General features: G+C 40.9%; 1 protein-coding gene across 1 annotated transcript in view; it reads left to right on the plus strand.

Moving 5' to 3' along the window:
* TMEM131 (transmembrane protein 131) overlaps window positions 1-20,875 on the plus strand; it is a 101,913-nt gene extending 81,038 nt beyond the window's left edge. The window contains exons 30-41 of the mRNA XM_069876364.1: window positions 3,119-3,277; window positions 3,607-4,199; window positions 8,261-8,436; window positions 9,604-9,731; window positions 10,934-11,058; window positions 11,210-11,368; window positions 12,111-12,285; window positions 12,622-12,743; window positions 12,845-12,941; window positions 14,824-14,921; window positions 16,288-16,451; window positions 19,838-20,875. Coding sequence (XP_069732465.1) covers window positions 3,119-3,277; window positions 3,607-4,199; window positions 8,261-8,436; window positions 9,604-9,731; window positions 10,934-11,058; window positions 11,210-11,368; window positions 12,111-12,285; window positions 12,622-12,743; window positions 12,845-12,941; window positions 14,824-14,921; window positions 16,288-16,451; window positions 19,838-20,134 — 2,293 coding nt within the window. The 3' untranslated portion in view covers window positions 20,135-20,875. The remainder of the gene's footprint in view (window positions 1-3,118; window positions 3,278-3,606; window positions 4,200-8,260; window positions 8,437-9,603; window positions 9,732-10,933; window positions 11,059-11,209; window positions 11,369-12,110; window positions 12,286-12,621; window positions 12,744-12,844; window positions 12,942-14,823; window positions 14,922-16,287; window positions 16,452-19,837) is intronic.
* The last annotated feature ends 1,313 nt before the right edge of the window (window positions 20,876-22,188 follow it).

Raw genomic sequence — 22,188 nt, forward strand, 5'->3', positions numbered from 1 at the left:
AGCACTGCTAACCATAAATTCCCACAGAAATTTAAGCATTCTTCTGGTATATTGTACTTTAGAGAGATATGAGGGAGTGACTGTAATAAGCTTAGCAGGTGCCTTGGATGAATTTAGCTTTGCTGCCCAGACAGACAACTGGTGATACTAATAATGGGATTTCTGAGAACCTGAAGGGCATTGTTTGCAACACTGCACACTCAGTGGTTACGTAGTAGCATATTAATGCCCCTTTTTTTCAGCAAACAGACACTTAGCTCTGACTGGATGAAATATGAGTTGAAAGTTCCACTGTGTTTTCCTAGTCTAACTTCTACCTATATTTGTTTATTTGAAATCTGAGGTTATGAACAATGTGCATTCTCTTGGATGTGAAACACTTTTTCCCACTGCCTTTATACTAAGAACACTAATCAGTAGAAATTGTTGCTTATCAGTAACAACAAATGCTGTTTTCCTTGTTAATGTGAAGCTTATATCTTTGTGTGAGATGGATTGCTGCCATGGATGCCTGTGATGAAAAAGTGGTCTTTCTGTGTGCTGCAAATCCAAAGCATTATTACAGATATGTTATGTTCCTGCATTTTTTTGTTTATAGTAAGATACTGGCTCTTCCATTTTGCTGCACTGTATTACATAAGTTTGGTTAGACTGCTTTTCCTTCTAGGGTTTGATAAAATAAATAGAGAAGATAAAGTTACAGCTTGCTTTCATGTACTTTTTGACTCTTCAGCACTATCCTAAGTAATGCAGTGTCACTGAGTAAGAGAATTTTTCCTGCTACTAAGAAATTTCGTTTCCTAACCAACACTGCATTACTCAGGAAACTGCTGAGTAAGTACTAAGTGGTTTTCTTCTGTATCTTTGCTAGAGATGTATAAGCTTAGTTTCTCTTTACTTTATTGACAGAGTGAGCAATGCTTGCGAGCTTTTAAGTGTAGGGCTTTTTGTGTGAATAATTTTGTATGTACAGTATTTGTTAACTAAAATTTACAATAGAATGCAGGATACTAATCCTTTCCCTCGCTACATCTTTTCCCTACAAGTACAAAACGTACTTCTTAGCAGCAAACTAGAAAAGAGTCCTAATGTAACCATTTCATAATATTCCAAGGATTCTGAGCACAGCCAGCCTCTGACTTTCAGGATACCATCACATAAAGGTTTGCTAGTTGCCACTAAAACAATACTTCCGTATTGATGCAAAACCGTCCTTAATTTCTAGGAACTAACAACTCTAGGAATTTGTCTAGTTCATGTTTTTAATTTGACAAGGTGGTGTTTATTGTTGCCTTCCCTAAATCACTTGGTTTGGATTCTTGCCATACTTGTGGCTCCAACTTTTGAAATCCAACTTATTCAAGTATGTACAAACATAATGAGAAGCCAGTCCTTTTCATGAAGAATTTATCAACTAGGCATATGTGTGGTCCAGGATAAAACTGTGAGGGGAAAGAGGGATTGTTCTTGGCTGCCTAGACTCTGTTACTCCCCACTGCGTGGTGTATCTCACTGTAATTAGTTGTCTTGTAATTTAAGGGACCTGAACACTTTAGGTTGTTTATATCTTTCTTTTTTTAAAAAAAAACAAAAAAAAACCCAACAAAAACCCCCAAACCACGGCTGCTACCACCACCATACCAAAACCAGAAAGTGCAGTTAAAAAGACCACAAAACAAGATTTCTTCTGTGTTTTTTTTTTTCATTTCAAAACTGGCATTGGTTTATCAAAACACCAAAGTTAGCTGACATGCCCAGATGGTGGCAGAGGAGGAGAAGCCCTCAAGGTGACCTTCTGCTGCAGCCTCCCCTGTACAGCCTCTGCAGAGGCCAGCATTCATGCCACAAGGGGAGCGCTATATGGGGCTGAGGGGGAGGTGTCTCCACCCAGCCCACCAAAACTCGGTGTACTCCATCCCAAGTTTGTGTAGCACCATGGTGGTTGATAGTGATGTGATGCTATTGTTCGTATCAGTCTTGTGAAACTTTGAAATAGCATCCTGGATTACTGTTAATAAGTGAAAGAGATTATGGTTTATTCCTTACATCCCCAAAGTAATTCCTTTTTTTGATGATAAGGCACCCAAGGCAAGTGTTACTCTTTTGAGTAACAGTTTGTGTAAGCTTGTCTGAAAAATTCCCCTATTTCTTTAACTTTTCTGTTGCTCATTAACATCTTAGATTGAAATTATTTCTCCTACCTTCTGCCATCTTGTCATGCATCTAGAATCCTTTTAAATCCATGGGGCAGGGAGAAAAGCACGGATAACCAGCTATCAACAGCTGAGTTGGTCTGCAGAGTTGCTTATATTTTTATAATAGTTAAAACTGAAAAGATGATATCTAGACTAGATTCTTTTAGCTAAAATTAAGAAGGAGGTTTCTCATTCTTCTGAATTAATGCAGTTTTTTCATACATTCGGCTTGGAAAAACTGGCAGTCAGAACAAGAGCGAGAACAAAACCTGAAGTTGCTAAATTGAAGTTCTTTTCTCATAATCTTTCTAGGGTGCTAGGCAAGGCAAGCTTTAGTCACCGTCATTGTCTCCTCCCCCCAAAACTCCCACCTATTAGAAGATGAAATCAATAGCAGTGTGATGAAGGTCTCTGCAGTGGCTTTATTGCTTCATTCAAAAATATAGTTCACTGCAGTGTGTTATGTAAGTGCAGAACTCCTAAACACTGTGTTGCAGCAGATGCAGTTGGGTGTAAAACTCCTTGAAATAATGCTCTTCAGTTTGACTTCTCTAAGCAGCAGTACAATTCTCTACAGAGGGTCTATGCTTTGAAAATGAGATTGCACAAATGAGCTGTGAAAGCTGCTGACCACTTGAGTGCCATCATTTTAATATTTTAATTATCTCTTTCTCTCTTTTGGATTAATATTCTTGGCAGTTTTGTGTCAGGCTTGCATCTACATTCCATTGTTAGTGTTAGTAATGTATATATCATGCTAGACTTGGGTATTTTATGTTTATGTGAGACAAAGTTGTGGTTTGGGTGCAATTTTCAGCTTTTCAAAACAAGATACAAACTTTTTGTCTTGTGTGATCAGATTGATTAATCTTAAAATGCTTTAAACTGAGAAATACTTAGGTGACTGCCTCTCTTTTCTGCAGTGTACTCTTCCTCTTGGTAATTGGAACAGCCTATCTAGAAGCTCAAGGAATATGGGAGCCATTTAGGAGACGCTTGTCCTTTGAGGCCTCAAACCCTACCTTTGATATGGGAAGGCCACTCGATCTCAGGAGAATAGTTGGTATTTCGTCTGACGGAAAGTAAGTAGATGTTTGGGGGGGTTGTGGGATGTCTTCCCCTTTTTTCTTCTTTACTCGTGAGGCCAGTAAGAAAGTAATAGTGCTTTTTAGAACAGATGAATGAGTAAAGATTCTCATACTTACTTATAAAAAGATGACTTTTTGTGATTGTGAGATACATTAATCTATTGGAAAGAAAGAAATTAAAAAAACTCCTCCAACATACATGCTGAGTGTCATTTCACTGTGGTTTTGTTCCATATGACAGTGAGCAAGTGAACAGGAAACTTTTCTCATATGAAAGAATGGAAACGTTGTAGACTATATTTAAATGTTTGTTGTTCTTCCAGCTTGAATGCACTTGGATCAGATTCTAATCACAATTCATCCAGAGGGATCTATGGAGCCAGCAGTTCTTCGCGACCCAGTGCAGGGAATCATAAACAATGCAGTGCAACAGCACACCTTCACAGCAATAGAAATGCACCTGATGTCGAAAACATCAAATCCAAAAGCAGTTCAAGCATACCTAATAGGACTTCAGCACAAGCAGCTTCCGTGCAGTCAGTGAACAGAGCAGGCCCTTTTACCTTGGATTCAGGTGCCACAGCTCAGACTCATGCCGTGAGCAAGAGAGCCAAGGGAACGAGGCAGAACCAGCAGCTGACGCAGCAGCCGGCACCAGCTTTGACAGAGCAGCCCCTCCAGCAGCCCCCAGTGTCCGGGCCTCAGCAGCAAGAGCAACAGACTGAAAGCGCTTTGCCACAGCTACCACTTCCCAGCCCGCCACATGCCGAATGTGGGGGCAGCCGAAGACACAGCTCAGAGGATTCAGATCTCACTGGGCTTATAGAAACTATGGAAAAAGACTTTGACCACCCGGAGTCCCCTTCCCCAGATGTGTTTACAGAGCAGCCCCCATCTCCACTAGCAAAAAATAAAGGTAATGCAGTTCTGCTTTTTTTGACAGGGTGATTTACTATGTAAATCCACAGAACAAGATGCAATCAACAGTAAAGGTCATGTTTTCATAGCATAGAAAGTGATAGCTTCTCAGCTGTTGCCTGCCCTTCTTGATGTGCCCGTGTCTTGAACACTTCTTTTATTCACTTTATGGCAGTGAAGTTCTCTGTGCAATGCTAGATTGGGATTATTCCTGCAGCATTTTTGAATGTTTTGATGAAAGCAACCATGAACATTTAGACCTCTGACTCTGAAGAAGAAAGGCGCTTTTGGTTGCCTTTGGGTTAGCATCCATCCCTCCCACCTTCATCATTTGTACTTGAGGCTGGGGGTTGAAAAAATGAAATTGTCTGAGTGTATAACTGAGAAAGGGATTGGAGGTATCACAGAAGGGTTTGGCTTGGAAGCGACCTTAAAAATCATCCAGTTCCAACCCCCCTGCCATGGGCAGGAAACACCTCTCACTAGAAGGAGAGCAGGGGAGAGAGAGAGAGAGATATGTATGAACTGAGATGTTATTTGGGTTTGGAAATCTTTGTGCAGAGGCTTGCATCTGTTATAGAAAATCTTTGATGTCAGGTGGTCAGCAAATTAATATATAGCACCTTTGTTTAAGTTGCATTCATTGTGTGAGGTTGGTGTTGAGTTTATGCATCTATTTGATTAAAAGCTAAAAATTATTTGTTGGATTTCATATCTTTAGATACCTTCAGACTTAAAATTAATATATTAGTTTCCTTTTTATAAACAATGTTATAGTAGAACATCTGAACATCCTTTTTTCTGTTCGCCTTTTCAGTTGTGTCAGAGTTACTTGGTTATAAGTTTAACCTTAATGTGTTTATTTCTGAGTAATTTTTCCCTTTTTTATTACACTGTTGTGCAGAACAGTACAGATACTGCACTGCCTATTAGAAATAAAGTTAAGGAAATTAATGGTGGGAAGGCATATAAACCCTGAAGTTTCTGTATGGTCATGCACCACCAAAGAGGAAAGCTTCACTCTGTTGATGCATAATGAGCAGGACATTCTTAAATAGTTCGGAATGGATGTGATGATGCAACCGGACATTCAAAGTGAGGACTCTGAAGTGATAAGAGGGTTTGGGATCCTGCTGAAATATGCTACTTTATTTCTGGGCTTTTTTTGCTGTTAGTTTAGACAAGAGGATGTGGTTAGAGGAATTAAGATTAAGAAAATTGACTGATTTGTCAGGCATTCTTTCATAAAGGCTAAATGGTGTTCCAGCAAGTGCATGACTGTAGGTAGGTTCCGTAGACTACATCTGTGTTATTAAATATTACAATATTGGAGTCTTGGAAAGCAAAATGGCTGGTAGTGTGGTTGCAGCACCCTCATGGGAGTGGATTTCCGGTACTGGGTACCTGAAAAGGCTGGCTGTGCTGCTGGAGTGCATCTTCCCTTTTATAACTCAACCTAAAAAGGAACCAGCTCTTGCACTCCAGTCCTACTATGCAAAGCAGCTGCGATACAGTACATGGGGTTCATTTCAAAAGCACATTCCTGTGCTAAACCTGTGCTAACATTTTTATACTTATTGCAGTTTCTCACAGTCTGTGTACTGGGAACTTGTCTTGACAAGCAGCTGCTCCTGTAGACCTTTACTTACACTTTTTTCAACTATAAATGCATTTTCTTGAGATAGGTGCTTGTATTGATTTATCTGTAGATTTCAAAAGCTGTTTAAACAATGAAGAAATACTTAGTTTCTAATCACTTACATGGGTTCCACTTTTTGGCGTTTCCTTCTTGTTTTGTAACTTCCTCCTGATTACAAATTCAATCAGATAAATTCACATTTTTCTCCTGTTACAGAGGCTTTGTGCTCTGCTCTAGTGTGGTGGTATTTTGAATATTTAAACATATTTTGCATTGCAAAATCCATTAAGAATGTTATATTTTGCAGTCCAGGTAGTTTTCTTGAGCTCTTCACAGTCTTAGATAAATAAATCGGATTTATGCACGTAGACCTCTTCTCTGACAAGCCCTACGGTATCTGTAAACCTTAACTTGATTCACAAGCTTAGTGCATTAAATAAATCTTGCCCATTTCTATTTGCCCTCTTTAAAAATGTAAAACCACGGGGGAAGTTCTGCTGTCTCTCTGGATCTACATAGACACACTGGTATTTGTCTTCAGAGAAATAGCTCAAGCCAGTCACAAATGTTTGCAGAAGCAGTAGCCTCTTGACTAAAACCGGCTGGCATAATGTCCTGTGTAGGATTCCTGTCTCTGAAGTCTTCTGTTTCAGCTTCCTAATACTTGGGTCCTGGCAACCTGCTGCAGGGGCTACGTCAAATTTTTGTTAAACACCTGCTTTACTTTTAAGTTTTTGTGTCATGATAACATTTAAAATAGGTTTTCTAATGATGAATGTGAAACTGCTTAGCAATGCTGAATGCAAACTAAATTTAAAGCAAATCATAGAACAAAGCCTTCTGAGGCAAAACCAGAATGCCAACCTTTAGAAAATTTCCAAACAAAGATCCACTTAACATCAAAAAATCATAGAATCATACAATAGTTTGGGGTGCAAGGGATCTTAAAGATCATCCAGTTCCAACCCTCCCTGCACTTTCATTTACATTCACACTAAAAAGACTATTTTATCTCCAATGATTTTTTTTTTTATTCTTCATACTGACAACATTGGTATTAAGTCTGAAAAAAATGGAGTTTGCAGGCAGTGCTCTTTGATATATGTCTGGTATTTGCCAAAATACTGAAGGCAAATTTATGTTTTGGTACAGACTTCCCCTGAGGGACATTTTGCTGAATGAAATATGACAGCTATCATTGTGCTTCCCGACTCAGTTCCAACTTGAGCTGGTACAAATCCCAGCAGGGGCTGAATCCACTTATTCAGCACAGGTTAATTGAGTCTTTTCTTGAGTGAACTATTAAGTCCATCTTGGAAGCTGTACGTAGGCACTGTGGGGCTTATAAAAGAGAAGGCTTAGTCTGAAGGGCAGTAATCAAAGAAAGATCGTATTGGTAGAGGCATATATTACCTCTAATGAAAGATGTTAGAATACTGTGAATGTTCTCATCCTGTAAGAGAACAAGAGGGGGTGGTAAGATAATGATGGCTCCACACATATGTGTGCACAGTTTCTCTGTATTGATCCTTTTTTTGATAACTTCTTTACTTCCTAGGAGGCTAATCCTGCCTGTTTTGCAAGTCAGGACCTTGGGCTTGATTTTGAAGGTTCTTAAGCCTTTACAATCAGAACTTATACTGGGCTGTATTTCAGTTAGCCTGGAGAAATTGCAGGGAAAACATAATCAATTGTTTAAGTAGCATAATTTAGTTATATATGGATTGCTTTGAGAAAATTGATTAAACACATACCCTGGATAGTTTAATGTGTCGTTTTCCCTACTTTGAGATGCAGAAACACTTCAATGTGCCAAGCCAAACTGTTTTACATTCAGCTTAGTCATAGCTCTTAGAAAATATGTTCTGAAAGAATAGAATATGTCAAGGGGAGAAGGAATACTTGGGTGTAGATTTCAGGTGTTTGGGGGTTTTTTTCTGTCTTTTTTAGATAGATACTATTAGTGCTTTTTCTCATCTGCTCTAGCCTTGATGCAAGTTGTTCTGTTTGTTTGTTTTTAACTGACAAGTGTGCTGATTATTTCTATTCATCATTTGTTTGGATTATAAAGCTTGCACCAGCATCTGAAGTTCATGTTTAAACTTAGTTTTACATGGTTAAGTTGTCAAATTGGATTCAAAGGTGTTTAAAAGGAATGCCAGGAACATAGCAGAGAAGAGTTATAGGTAGCCAGGAGCCCACAGTCTACAGAGAGGCAATGGAGACAGGACTCAGGAACATAAAAGCCATGGCGAAGATCACGGGTCTTCAGGTTTGATGCTATTGTGTGCATTTGGTATGAAGTGGCTGTAAATAGTTGATGTATCATAACAGACAAGAGACTTCAGAGGGTTTATCGTGTGGGTTAGCCTATCTTGGATCACTGCCGCTGAGAATCTGAAGCATCGTTATCTCCCTAGGGAAAGGGAAAACACTTCAGCGCAAAGTGAAGCCACAGAAGAAGCGGGAAGAAAAGGACAGAAGAGGGAAAGGAAAGCAGCAGGAGGATGAACTGAAGGATTCCTTGGCAGATGATGACAGTTCTTCAACCACAACAGAAACCTCCAACCCAGATACAGAACCACTTCTCAAAGAGGTACGGCACTGTTCATAAAAGTAGGCTCCTGTGTGGCTGGTGGGTCACCTGTCAGAGCAAGAATACAGTCTCCTCCCCCCACCCCCATCTTTAATATACTATAATGCCTAAAGAAGGAGGAATGTTAATTAAAAAGCTCTTTCCCAATCCTTGCCTTCGCTTCTTTATAAAAAGTTTGCTCCTCTGTGAGTGTGAACATGCTTGAATCATGTTCTCTCAGGGCTAAAAGTGCCCAAGTGACTAACTTGAATAAGCCTATTCTGTTTGCAAATAAAATGCCAAAGCATGGACACCAATTTTGCTTGATAATTGAGGTGTGCGCTCTACCCATACATTTCATCAGTTACAAACGGTCAGTTCACTGCTGGTAACTTGTCAGCAGGTACTTAGCTTAATTACCTATGACAATACCCCTGCCTTTATTTTATTCATTTGGTTTACATGCTTCTTGCTTCTAGGTAATTAATGAAAGTTTTAACAATTTGTGTAGTGGTTACATTGTCTTAAAATATTTTGTCCTAAAGCATGTGCTAGGGAACCAATTTGTTGTAAAAATAATTGCAAAGGGATGAAAAGTAAGACATACCTTAAACTTGAGCTGTGGAAAACATTGGGATTCTAGGAGGGGAGGAAGGCAGAGGGGGGAGTGGGAAGAAATCCATGTAATATATTTGAAAAGTTACCATTTAAGTCAGTTTTTGCAAATCACCTTTTATTTCATGTTATGCCTATACTCAGTAAATCTTAGGAGTGCAGTTCAAAAATAATTAAATGATGAAGTTGCTCATATTCTTTGCTTTGTTGAAGAATCTGTTTTAGACAGCCTGGACTGTAGAAGCATTATAAGTCTCGGTACAGAGGTGGCATGTTTTTAACTAGCCTTAGAGGCCATGGCCTGAGGAGCTGTGTCTTTGCAAACATCTGATCTGCTTGAAGCATATGAATTTGCTAGGTAGTTAAATTTCTGTTTCTTCAAACAGGAAGAAAATTATATCACATTTTATAGGAATACCCACTAAGTAGTAAAAAGATACCTTCTGTGCTGCAAAAACGCACGTTTTCAAATAGCATTCTTTTCTCATCCCTATTTCTGCTATGTAAGTTGTGATGCAAGAAGGGACTTCACATCTCATGGGTATTAATACATTGTTATAATGTCTTTTATAGGAACCTGAAAAACAAAAGGGAAAAGTTATACCAGAAAAACCTGAAAATGAAATAGTTCCAGTAAAACAGAAAACTAAAAAACTGCTAACAAGTATCAAGAAAGAAAACCCTGTAGATGTGAAAACCAGGTAAGCGTAACAACGGCTTTGTAGTAGATAAGGCATCGTGCTTGAAGGGAAGATGGATTGATAAAAATCTGTGTAATTGACTGTGGTTGCTGCCTATCTGAGTAATGCCAGCAGTAGACATCTTTAAGCACCTTCCGTCCTGTTATCCAGGAATACTGGAAACTTGTAAATAATAAATTATTTAAGGGGAATACAATGCTTAAATAAAATGAGAACAAAATCCAGCGAATAAATTCAGGTTAAGCAACGTTAAGCTTTTCATAACAGGTATCACGTACACCAAATAGGGTTAATGCTTCTAGAGGAGCTTCTAGTGGCAGTGCAGCAAGCCAGTGCTAACATGAATGCCTTTATTTGTCCTTGGTGAAATAACAGCCATGCAATTTCCTTTTTGGTATCATAGAGTAAGATCAAAGTCTTGGATATGTTATTAAAGGAGGCTGTGGCTGCTGCCAGTCCCTTTCCCTTACTTGGCAGGTGGTTGATTGCAGATTATAGAAAGGGGAAAAATGAAGAACCTCGGTCTTACTCTTACCTAGTTCATTCTGAAACAGTATTCTGATATCAGATCCTTATCCTACTGAGGCACTGGTGTACTGGCTTGTGTTTTCCCTGTTGCTGTAATTAATACTAGACTGGCTAGGTTTAGTTATTCTCCACACTGAAAACGTTGCCTGGCAAAGTCTCCTCCTCATCTTATTTCATCTTACCGTTAGCTACTTTCCTTTATCATATAAATGAGAAGTTCATTACATGTGGCAGTATTCAGAGGCCACAATTGCGAGTTGGTTTGGAATTTCCAGGATGTCATCCAGAGGGACCTGGACAAGCTGGAGAAATGGGCCTAAGCAGAAAAATGGCAGTTGCTATCTCTTGTTTACTTCTGTCTAATCAAGCAAGTTTTGTAATCCCGGGGCTCCAGGATGAATGGTACTCCTGGAAATGAGTGAACCATAATGAATTTGTGGAGCAGTGTGGATAGAAAATGAGGCAGGGCTAGGAAAGAGTTGGTGTTGCATATAGGAGAAATAAATTCTGCTTGTGAATAGCTTTGAAGATGAGCAAAACTTTTAGATTGAGAAAGCTACAGGAGACTACTCTTTTGTAAGACCATATGGCGTGTGCATACATATAGGTATATAAAGTCTCCTCTTCGGCACTTCAGAGAGCTTACAAATAAATGGATCTCTGTTTTCATTTAGTTCCTTGGAATTGCCTTATACTCCTCCGCTGGAAAGCAAGCAACGCAAAACCTTTCCATCCAAGATATCTACACAGCACCTTCTGACAAATGGGTCTAAATCAAGAAACATCCCCAAAACAAGAGGTAGTGTGAGGTTATTTTTTATAAAAAAAAATATTTTATTTATTTATTTTATTTGTAACACCTCTTGAGTGCTTAATTCGAAGTCTGGTGTGAGAAGAAAGCTGTTGAGTGTAGTATCCATGGACTTGCTTTTCTTCTTTTGTTTTAATAGGTCCAAACAGTAAGTTAACAGAGAGCAGGCCATCAGTATTAGCCAAATTTCTCCCCAGTAGTTCTGGACAGGAGCTAGGAAACACCAGCAGCTCAGAAGGGGAAAAGGATTCTCCACCACCAGAGTGGGACTCTGTGCCTCTTCACAAAGCTGGCAGCTGTAAGTAATCTCTAGAGGATGACAGAATTACTGTTCTGCAATGAATATCCTTAGGTAGGCTCAGCCTGTTTATAGGTCCTCCTATTTTTTTTTTTCCCTGCCTAGCTGTGCCTGTTTTCTGCTGTAGGCCTCACACTGATAGTGTCAGGTACAATCTGGGAGGTTTGAAAACTGCATGGGTAGAACATGGGCCATCCTGCAGTTCTTCAGTGATGCGTGGGATTCGGAAACTGCTAGGGAAATCGGGGGAAATGAGAATTACTGCTCAAAACCAAAATGTATTTTCTATAGTGGATGAGGTTTTGCTTGGTCAAGCCTGCTCCAGACAAAGTTGAAGTTATTGCAATAGTTCCCCTTGAGAGAGAACACTGGAAATACCTCAGTGCAGTGGTTAGCATGGGGCACTGTTATAAGCTTTTTGGTTTTGCTGTTAAGTCCATAGTGTGGGATCAACTTCTTCTTGGTTGCACGTGAATGAAGTCATCCCTCTCCACAGCGCTCACTTAGAAAGGTTCTTTCTTCGTAGAAATAGGTTTGTCTTGGTGATTTTACAGCAATACGGTCTCTCTGAAAGTAGGTAATAAAACTGACTAATGAGAGGTGGAAATAGAGAAGGGAGCTACTTCTTCCATTGCTGCCTTTGTCTTGATTCCTCACTGTGAACAGAAAGGATAACAGAAGTTTGAGAGGCTTTTGTTTTAAAGTAAGCACTACAGGAAACTTTCTGTGTTTCTCTTTATAGCCACGGATAACCTTTATAAACTCTCTCTGCAAACCCTGAATGCAGATGCTTTCCTGAAACAACGACAGCCCTCACCAACACCTGCCTCTCCATCTCCTCCTCCTCCCCCGACATCTTTAGCTTTTGGGCCCCGAGGAGGCACTTACAGCAGCATTGTGAACAGCAGCTGCAGCAAGTGAGTCCAAATCTGTAACTCCTACTGATTTCCCAAGCACAGAACACTTGTGGAACCCATGTGCTTCATCGGGTGCATCTCCCTTTTCTCAGACCCATTCCTTCTTCCTGTGGAAACTGCTGTTTTACATAATGCACCATGCATATCTTGCCGCACTATTTATAGTTTTCTGGGGTTTCTTATGACTTAGAAGATCAGAGAAGTGTGCAATTACATGAACTGTGGAGCTATTGTTAACGTTTCCATGAATGCTAGCTTGCATTACTGTTTTTTTTTATCAAACTGCTGAAGTCCACAGTCTTACTTCTCCTTTTTTACTTTTTTCTCTCCTTTAAGTGAAACGAAAGGCAAGCAACCTAATGGTACCAAACATAAGCTGGCAAAGGCAGCTTCTCTTCCAGGCAGGAATGGAAACCCTACTTTTGCTGCTGTAGCTGCAGGTTATGACAAGAGCCCAGGTACTAGAACCAGTTCGGAATTTTTAGTATTTCCTGAGTATATTGTTTGGGGGTTTTTTTATTTCTATTTTACTTGTTTTACTTATACTACTTTCTTGCAGGTGGCAGTGGTTTACCAAAGGTTTCTCCAAGCAAGACAGAGGTTTCCAGCAATATCAGCGTGTCCCACACAGCTGTTGACAGTGATGGCTCTGACAGGTAATATTTATATTCTCTAGGCAAATACCTGGGACCCTAGAAAAGAAGACTGAAAGGTGATAATGGCATTTTGAATGTGGTGACAGAATTCCTTCAGGTTCCTATTTTTTAAACTATTTTTTTAAAAAGGCTTTTTTAAAGTCTGAGCACAGCATCTCGCTTTGCAAAGAACTTAGGAGTGACTCAAAGTAGAGAGAAGATTGTTCTGGATGTGATGTTTAGGGGATGCTGATTGATGAGAAGCTGGGCATGAGCCAGCAATGTGCGCTCACAGCCCAGAAGTCCAACTAAATTCTGGGCCTTATCAAAAGAAGTGTGGCCAGCAGGTCGAGGGAGGTGATTCCCCCCTTCTAATCCACTCTCGTGAGACACCACCTGGAGTACCGTGTCTCGTTCTGGAATCCGAAATATAAGAAGGATATGGAACTGTTGGAACCGGTCCAGAGGAAGGCTACAAAGGTGATCAGAGACATGGAGCACCTCCTGTATGAGGAGAGGCTGAGAGGGTTGGGGATTTTTCAGTGTGGAAAGGAGAAGACTCTGAGAGACCTTATAGCAGCCTTCGAGTAACTGAAGGGGGCAAACAGGAAAGCTGGGGAGGGACTTCTTACAAGGACATGTAGTGATAGGACTTGGGGGGAATGGCTTTAAATTGCAAGGGGGGAAGATTTAGATTAGATATTAGGAAGAAACTCCTCATGATGAGAGTGGTGAGGCACTGGCACAGGTTGCCCGAGGAATTTGTTGATACCCCATCCCTGAAGGTGTTCGAGGCCAGGTTGGACGGGGCCTTGGGCAGCCTGGTCTGGTGGGAGGTGTCCCTGCCCACGGCAGGGGGTTGAAACTGGATGATCTTTAAAGTTCCTTCCAACCCAAACCATTGTATGATGGGACTTCCCCCACTTCATTCCCAGTAACTCAATAATTTTGTCTTACCCAGGCATTCAAACAATGAGGAATCAGCTTGGCTTTTTTAATATTGAGGCGTGTGAGCCAAGGTCACTTTGAAATAGCTTACAGGCAGAATATCTTGCTGTACAGCAATATCTTTCACTCAGTTTTAACACTGAGACCAGAACCATCACTGGACTTTGCGTTATGAATAAGAGCAGAATAGAGCTGTGCTCAGTCACTTTCTCCAAGGCTCACTGTCTTTCCTGACATATTTTGGCGGTGCATGTCTATCTCAGTAGTAAGAATCACTGAGCCGTCTCATAGTCTTCCTGGAATAGGAGAGAGACTTGAATTCAAATTTCAGTACCAAAGGAATTGCTTTTCTAAGTGAAGTTTGTGCGCTTTCGTTTGGTTTTTGTAAATGTTTATCACTGGTTTCATTTAAATTATCTTTAGTTTAAAGAAGCTTGCCCAGAAGCTGGAGTGTGAGCATTTGTATCTCTTCTAAGTGATTCTGAATTTTATCTGCTTGTCAAAAACCTGTGCTATGGCTTAAGATCCTGTGTTTTCTGAAAAACTGATTAAAAAAAGCTACTTGGGTTTGTGTTGGAGCTCAGTCTACAAATGAACAAGCTTTACGTAGAATCATAGAATTGTAGAATGGTTCAAGTTGGAAAGGACCTTAAAGACCATCCAGTTCCAACCCCTCTGCTGCAGGCAGGGATGTCTCTAGCAGTGTGTTGCTCCAGGGTGGGTATATATGCAGGAAAATAGCATTTCTCTGAAATCTTCTGTTAAAACAAAAATAAACTGATTTCCTAACTCTTAATCACCATTAAATCTATGTATATATATCATTAAATATATAAACCCACATATGCATTTGTACATACGCATTTGTACCTACACATTTGTATATAGGTCAGTAAGTTAATATTGTAAGTCGCACTGTGTTAATAAGTTTTGTGTTGCTTTCCCATTACTCCAGTTCGGGTTTGTGGAGTCCAATCAGCAATCCCAGCAGTCCTGACTTCACACCTCTCAACTCGTTCTCTGCATTTGGACATTCTTTTAATTTAACTGGAGGTGAGTTTTTGGTTTAAGTATTTTCCATGTTCAAATAGAGGTACTGAAATGGTGTCTTCTTTCCACTGGTGTACGTACAGACAGCATTCCCATACATGCTCCCAAAAAAGGATGACTACCTAGGGAAGTGTGTTGAAAGTACAGTGGTGTATTTTATGTTTCAGCCTAGAGAGAGAAAGTGGAAACTAATCCTTGGAGCGTTTGTTGGGCTGGAAATACTCGGGTTTGGAGTTTCTCGGTTTCAGAAAGGATTCTTGATGTTTGTTTTTCCTTTAGTCTCACTCCCCTCCGTCTTTCCCCTTGAAGCTTTACTGTAGGTGTTGAAGGGTGCCCCTGGGCCTTTGCTCTGCTGAGGATTTACCGCCTGCACAAAACCAGTCGGCTAGAAATGACGCAATGGCCCTTTCCTCTTGTGTTTTCCTCTAGTGTTGTATAGCTGCATGATGAACTGGTGTATACTAAAACCAGCCAGTAGTTCCTGTATTGAAATACTTGGGTAAACTTTCCCTAAGTGGCTGTTGAGATGCTCTTTGATGCAGGCAGGGCATGGATGCTCTGCATACATACTGTGCATTTGCACACCGTGCTTGGGATGTGTGGTGGTTTTTAAGGTGCCTGGAAAAGATAAGCAAAGGAAAGTTCACATGTGGTATTCACAAAATGGATTGTATGGCGACTGAAAAATCCTGTCTAATGAAAAATTCATATGTCTACTGAAAAATGCTGGGTGCTCACAGTCCATAGCAGCTGCTGCTGCAGGCTTCTTTCATCTTCATCAGCATCATTTGGCACCAGACTGTAAGGGATAGCAGTAAGACACCTGGGATCAGTCCTGTTTGCAGGGACCAGGCAAACCGTAAGCGCTGGTGCTGCCATCCCCTTCTCTAGCAGAGGTGGGGTCTGGGCTGGGGCTCAGCCAGTGCTGCCTCCCATACCAGAGGTTAACTCGGAAGGGAGTGCCGTGATTATGAAAGACTCCTTTAAGCCAGTCACTTACTCCGCCTGCAGTTAACTTGTTATGAGGAGCTGCCAGGACACTCAGTGTTGCTGTGTTTCTGCCTGGTTCTGCATTGTTTGTTCTTGGGTAAATAATAACAGGAACCAAACAAATCCCATAGGCTGATCCTGAATTAAACACAGTAAGGGTATAACTCTTTTCCCCTCTGTAACTTTGATTTTAACTTTGTAGCCACCGTCTGATGTTGGGCACCTGAGATGAGATCTGTGTCACTGTGTGACTTTCTAATATCAGCTCTTGCATTGCAACAGGACCCACTGGGAAAATATGGGAAATAACTGTGAAAAGCATTAGTCTTGGAAAAAGGAGAAAAGTAATGTACTCAGTTGTATTTAATTTTCTTTTCAGAAGTTTTTAGCAAACTTGGTTTAGCTCGATCGGCTTATGGACAGGATGTTCAGAGAAACTGGAGTGAATTCAACAACGTTCCATCATCCATCTGGGATCCTTCAGCTACAGATTCTGTACCCTCTTGGCCAACAAGCTCAAGTTCCCCAACTCATACAACTGCAGTAAGTATTCAGTCCAAATACAGCATTTGATTACTGTTGCCAACCTGTTCTGTACCTGCCATCTTATTTCATTTAGAGGATTTTTAAATTTGGATTAAAAAATTCAACCGAAGAATACAGGGAAAGGGAAGTTATACTTATTTGTTGTTCTGCGTAGTCAAGTTGATGTGGCTGTTGGACAAAGAGTGATCAGTACACTTACTTATGGATGAGGAATCCACGTAAATTGTGTCACATAAAAATATTTCTCACAAGAGCATCTTGCAGCACTTAGTGTGTTCAGTATCATGTGCTTCAGGCTTGCAGGAAGAGCCATTGTGCTCCTGTGCCATGGCCAGACACTGCCTCTCTTACTTCCAGTTTGATGGACAGTTGCAGAATAGCCAATATAACTTTGAGGGTTTGATTCTGTTTCCTGAGTCCAGTGGTGCAGCTCCTTGTAAATTAACAAAATATCAAAACAAGCTTACCTGAAAGTAAAAAAAACCTCAAATGTATCCTTTTCAGCTTAGAAAAAAACAGCAAGAAAACTGAGCATGAGGTGAAGCCTTTAAACTGACAGCTAGTTTTGGAGATCTTGAGTATAGCCAAAGAAGAAAAAAATCATCTTTTACATAGATCGTAGCACTGCTCTCTTATTCTTGTGCTTCTCTGTCTGTCAGAATAAAACTTACACCGCAATGGCTGTCTTCAGTGCCAGCTGAAATCGTTCTTCATCTTGTCTTGTGAAAATGTTTTCATAGTGAGTAAGAGGCAGTGTTTACTTCACCTGGTAGCAGTTCAGAGGAGAAGGCGGGGGGGTAGGGGAAGCCGAAGAAGGTCACATAGCTTCTTATAGACACATACTCAGTGGTTCTGCCCTTGTCGTGCAGTTATGACTGTGACTGTAACGTTGTAAGGAGGCTGTAAAACTGCGTAAGGAGAGATTTTTGGTCACATGGAGGTCAAATTTCTCAGCATCTGGTAGAAGGAGGGATTGAGGACAACCTAACTCCTAACCTATGTCCTGGCCACTTCTTAGAAATGCTTGCAAGTGTGCTTCAGGAAGCCTCAAGACAGAAGCCAGACAAATGGTATAGAAGAATTGTTAGTCTCTCCCTTCGAATGCTTTGGGTTTTGGATTTTGGAGGAAGAAAAAGGGTACTTTAGGAGCTTACTCAGGCAGAAGGTCACTTAATGAACAAGCAGCAGCAAACACACTTCTAAATTATTGTTATTTTTTCTCAAGTGCTCATGGTGAGCCAGAACAGGGAAACTTGGCTTTTCCTGCCACTGAACCCCCTTGCTCTCTGTGGTAGATAAGAGAGAAGGTACCAGGCCAGGATCCTGTCCTTTTCTCCTTTCTGGCACAAGAGCCAAAGCCATTCTTGCAAACTGCACTTATATTGAGGTGTCTGTGTTACCCTCTTCTCTAGGAAGGTGTCTGTGGAGCTGGTTTTGATCATCTTCCTTGCTTATTCCTCTTGCTTTCCCATTTTATGCATCTCTACCTCTGTACTAAACAGCACTTGACTTCTGGGTCGTGTCTCCACTCAGGTCTTGCTGCATTGCTCTTATTTCACTCCTGGTTTCTTTCTCACTACAGTCCCTTATTATTCTTTCCTCCATTTCCCTGCATATAGTTCTGTCTGACAGCCACTTTGTACCTCCCTCTGCCAGCCTTGAAAGGGAGTAGCAATCCAATCTAAGTAAGGTGCTCTTTTTCTGCCACACCTTTCCTGGTTTCTTCAGCTTTATGAGCAATTGCCTTTCTGTTAGGCTCTCCCAAGCACATTTGGGACATGTAGAAATAGTTCTTGGCTCCTGCTCACAGGAGGAAAATGGAGTGGGCTTTTGCTATGCTAAGGTTGGTGCCTGAGCAGCAGAATGAGTGTTTCCTGCTGTAGGCTTAGTTATAGAACAGTAATAGACTTACCTGGTTTGTCTCAACTTCTCAGTGACATTAGAGAGTCATAATGATGCTGGCCCAGTTAATCCCTGAGAATACTCAAAACTCCTGGCTAACCCTTGGTATCAAATTCTTTGAGGACCCTCTGGTAGTGTGTTAGTGTCCTACCAATTTCAGGTACGATTAGACTAAGCATATCATCTTCATTCCAGGGGAGAAAAAAAAAACTCTGAAATGAAGACATTTTCAGTTCACCTTGTTTGCGTTTCTAAAGGGATTTTTATTTTGATCTTCACATGCAGAATACGTGGATACTGGTTAACCTTTAGTGTGTATTTTGTGAGAGCTGACATCTTGGGAAGCGATGCCGTATTTCCACCCAGTAAATCCAAACATAAGGATGTTTGTACCTTACAGCACTTACTCAACGAGTTCACTTCCTTTCAGTTGTATCAAGTTTACTGTATATTTGCAAATTAAATTTACAGCATATGTGCATTATAAATCTGTTGGCGCTGGTATGTAGTGCGTTAAGCCTACATGTAGCAGGTTCTGTGCTAATATTAGCATGAAAGTTACACTAACGTTTCTCATCTCCATCTCTGGCTGCTTCCAGGTATCGCTTTCCAAAACACCCTGTGGGTTCGAGTCCTCTGCTTGTCACTTGCTACTGTTTGGGCTTTAGTGAAACAGTCGACAGAACCTGGGCCTTGTTCATTTCTGCATGAGTCCTGTAGGCTTTGCTGTACCTGTCCCATGCATCCCAAAGGCACTTGTGATGTGTTGCAGCACACCTGCATCTGCACCATGACCATTTGTCAGACTTCCAGGCGCCCCGAGCCACAACAGGCTTACTGGAACTCTGACAAATGGTCAGTTCTTCAGTGCACTCTCCCTTCATCTGGAGATATTTTGGATGAGGGGAAAAAGTACATATGGGGAATATGGAAGGTACAGCGGGGCTGAACATAGGTTCATTCAAAATGTACGGTTTATATCAAACTTCATATATTTCTGTGTCTGAATACAAGGTGACGAGCTTGCAAAAAACAATTAAGGAGTAGACTTCACTGTTACCATCCTTTACAAGTTGAATTTTGTTGTTCTTGTCAAGATCTTAACCATATTTTTCTACTTCCTTCTAAGCAGTTTAATTAAGCTTGAGCTTTTTGGCCCTTGTGTGTTAAAGCTTGAATGCGAGGAGTGCTTACATTGGAAATGGAATGGGGATGCTCAGATGAAAACAGCTTAAAAGCCTGTAATGGAATTGCACTCTGCAGCCCATTTGGTTACTAGAGGCGTTAGGTGACAGCGATGTGGTTCCTCTAGATAAGCTCTGGTAAAGAGAGTTGAAAACTGCATGTTGCAGTGAAGGCAGAAGGGGTTCCATGGTAGACTTGCTGCTTTGTAGATACTATTCTTTCAGAGGGGGCTGTAAATTAGATGAAAATAGAGGTTATTGAACTGCTATTTTTCTGGCTCTGTTTTTTTACTGCAGTCCATCCTTGGTAACCCAAGTGGCCTGTGGTCCACCACTCCGTTCAGCAGTTCCATTTGGTCAAGTAATCTCAACAGCGGCCTTCCCTTCACCACTCCAACCAACACGTTGTCAGGCATCGATCTAATGGGTTGTGAGAACTCCTCTGCTGCTCCTCCTCCGCCCACTGCTGCCACCATTGCCAATCCTGCTGAAGACATGGGACAGACCTACAATCCTTGGAGAATTTGGAGCCCAACAATTGGAAGAAGAAGTTCAGATCCTTGGTCTAATTCACACTATCCTCATGAAAACTGAAGTTAAGCAAAAGGGAAGAACTCTTACCCAGGTCATGATACAATTCTGAATGCAAATTAAATGCAAATTTTTGAAATATCATTTTCAGGCTGTTGCTGGTCATTGCTTTCCCCCCACCAGTCGTGCTTTCCTCACTCGCTTCTTTTTAAAGTCTGTCCTGCGATACGGTAGTGTGAGATTGCAGATAAGCTTGAAAAAGTCTGGGTGCGGTCACAGCCCAACTACAGCCGGAGCCTGTAAATCTGAACAATTTCACTGGTTTCATCTTTTGCCACCTGCCATCTTTATTTAGGAAACAATTTGAACTCTAAAACGGTCCTGGCATGCAATACTTTTACAAAAAATACCGGTTTGGGTTTTTAAATTTTTTCCAGTATTATCCTCTAAGTTCTAATTTAAAATCAAAAGGGCACTTTGTGCTGAAATGCAGAGTATTTTTTTAAAATAAGGCTGACTTTGTTAACACAGCTTCTAAGAATGTAAAAAAGAAAACATAAAAATTCAACAAAAAACAACAAAACCAACGGGGAAACCTTAAGAGCAAAATGGCTGAATGTACGAGCATTCTGTTGAGACTGTAATACACTTTCTGTGCTGTTTGTACATTTGTAAACCTGAATGCATTTTTAAGTTGAACTGAAATGCACACAGCCAAGACTTGTGGAAGAAACAAGATACCTTGTGCGTTTCTTACGGATACAACTTTGGGTTGTACTTTAAAATAAATACTGCTTTTTTCAAGATCTGCCTGCTGGAATTCTCTTCTCCCGGTATTTTCAGAACTTGTGTGCGCACGAATCCACTTGGCGGTGGGAGCCTCCAGGCCAAAATCTACTGCGCATGGGGCCTCCTTTAACAGAAACTTGACTGCAGATGAAGCCCAGCCTCTCAGCAGCGTGGGTTTGTGTAGCAGCGGAGAAGAAGAAATTGTTCTCAGGGTTACATGGTGCCACCCACTTGAAAGCTTGCTGGGTAGCAAAATGCTGGGAAAATGTCTGCACTGTTTAAGTTTCCACGTAGCTGGCAGAGCAAGAGCTGCTGCTGTTTATGGTGCCCCCACACTGCTGTAACTGCTCTTGTGTAGGTCTGAACAAGAGCTTCAACATTTACGTTTCTGCTCCTTTAAGGCACCTGTTTCCCTTCACTAACAGTAAGGCAAACCTCAGTGACTCTATACATTCACCCAAGCTAAAGCCAAGGAAAAATGAACCCTTTCATTACAAGAAAGCATTAACAATTATGTTCTCCCAAGCGACAGTGGGCAGGACAAGAGGGAATGGCCTCAAGCTCCTCCAGGGGAGGTTTAGGCTGGACATTAGTTAAAAATCTATCACAGAAAGGGTCATTGGGCACTGGAAGAGGCTGCTCAGGGAGGTGGTTGAGTCACCTTCCCTGGAGGTGTTTAAGGCACGGGTGGACGAGGTGCTAAGGGGCATGGTTTAGTGTTTGATAGGAATGGTTGGACTCGATGATCCGGTGGGTCTCTTCCAACCTGGTTATTCTATGTTTCTATGTTAATATTTATGATAGCAACATAAATTTACTTGATGACTCAGTGGCACTGAGTAAAGTTTACAGCAGCAGATTTTTATCAAAATCCATCCTTTAAAAGAGTTAGAACTCTAGATTTGAGTTAAATGCTAAGAAGAATATCATCTGCAACAAAATGAGTGTTAAATAAATGAGACGTAAATGATGACTTTTCCAGCTCACATTATATGAACAAAACCTCTGCAGCTTGCAGATTGCTGTTTTCTTGCAGCCACCACCAGCATCTGAAGATAAAGGTCTCTGAAACAGGAACTTGCTGGAACTACTTTCTCCTTAAAATTTGGGTATTTCTAGAACCTTGCAAGGTCATGAAATGTCCAACTTGCATTTGTATGTGATTTCCTTCTGAGTAACCGGGCAAACGAGTCTGTTACTGCACACACAGTAAAGAAGTAGTAGTTCTGCTACTGACATGCCGGGGCCTGCTCTTCTGTAAATGGAACCTGGGAAGATAACTAACAGTAACTTCAAGGTGAAAGAGGCTGCTTAAGGTAATGTGCCGC

Source organism: Phaenicophaeus curvirostris, chromosome 1 (assembly GCF_032191515.1).
Source record: "Phaenicophaeus curvirostris isolate KB17595 chromosome 1, BPBGC_Pcur_1.0, whole genome shotgun sequence".
In the NCBI taxonomy this organism is placed as follows: Eukaryota; Metazoa; Chordata; class Aves; order Cuculiformes; family Cuculidae; genus Phaenicophaeus; species Phaenicophaeus curvirostris.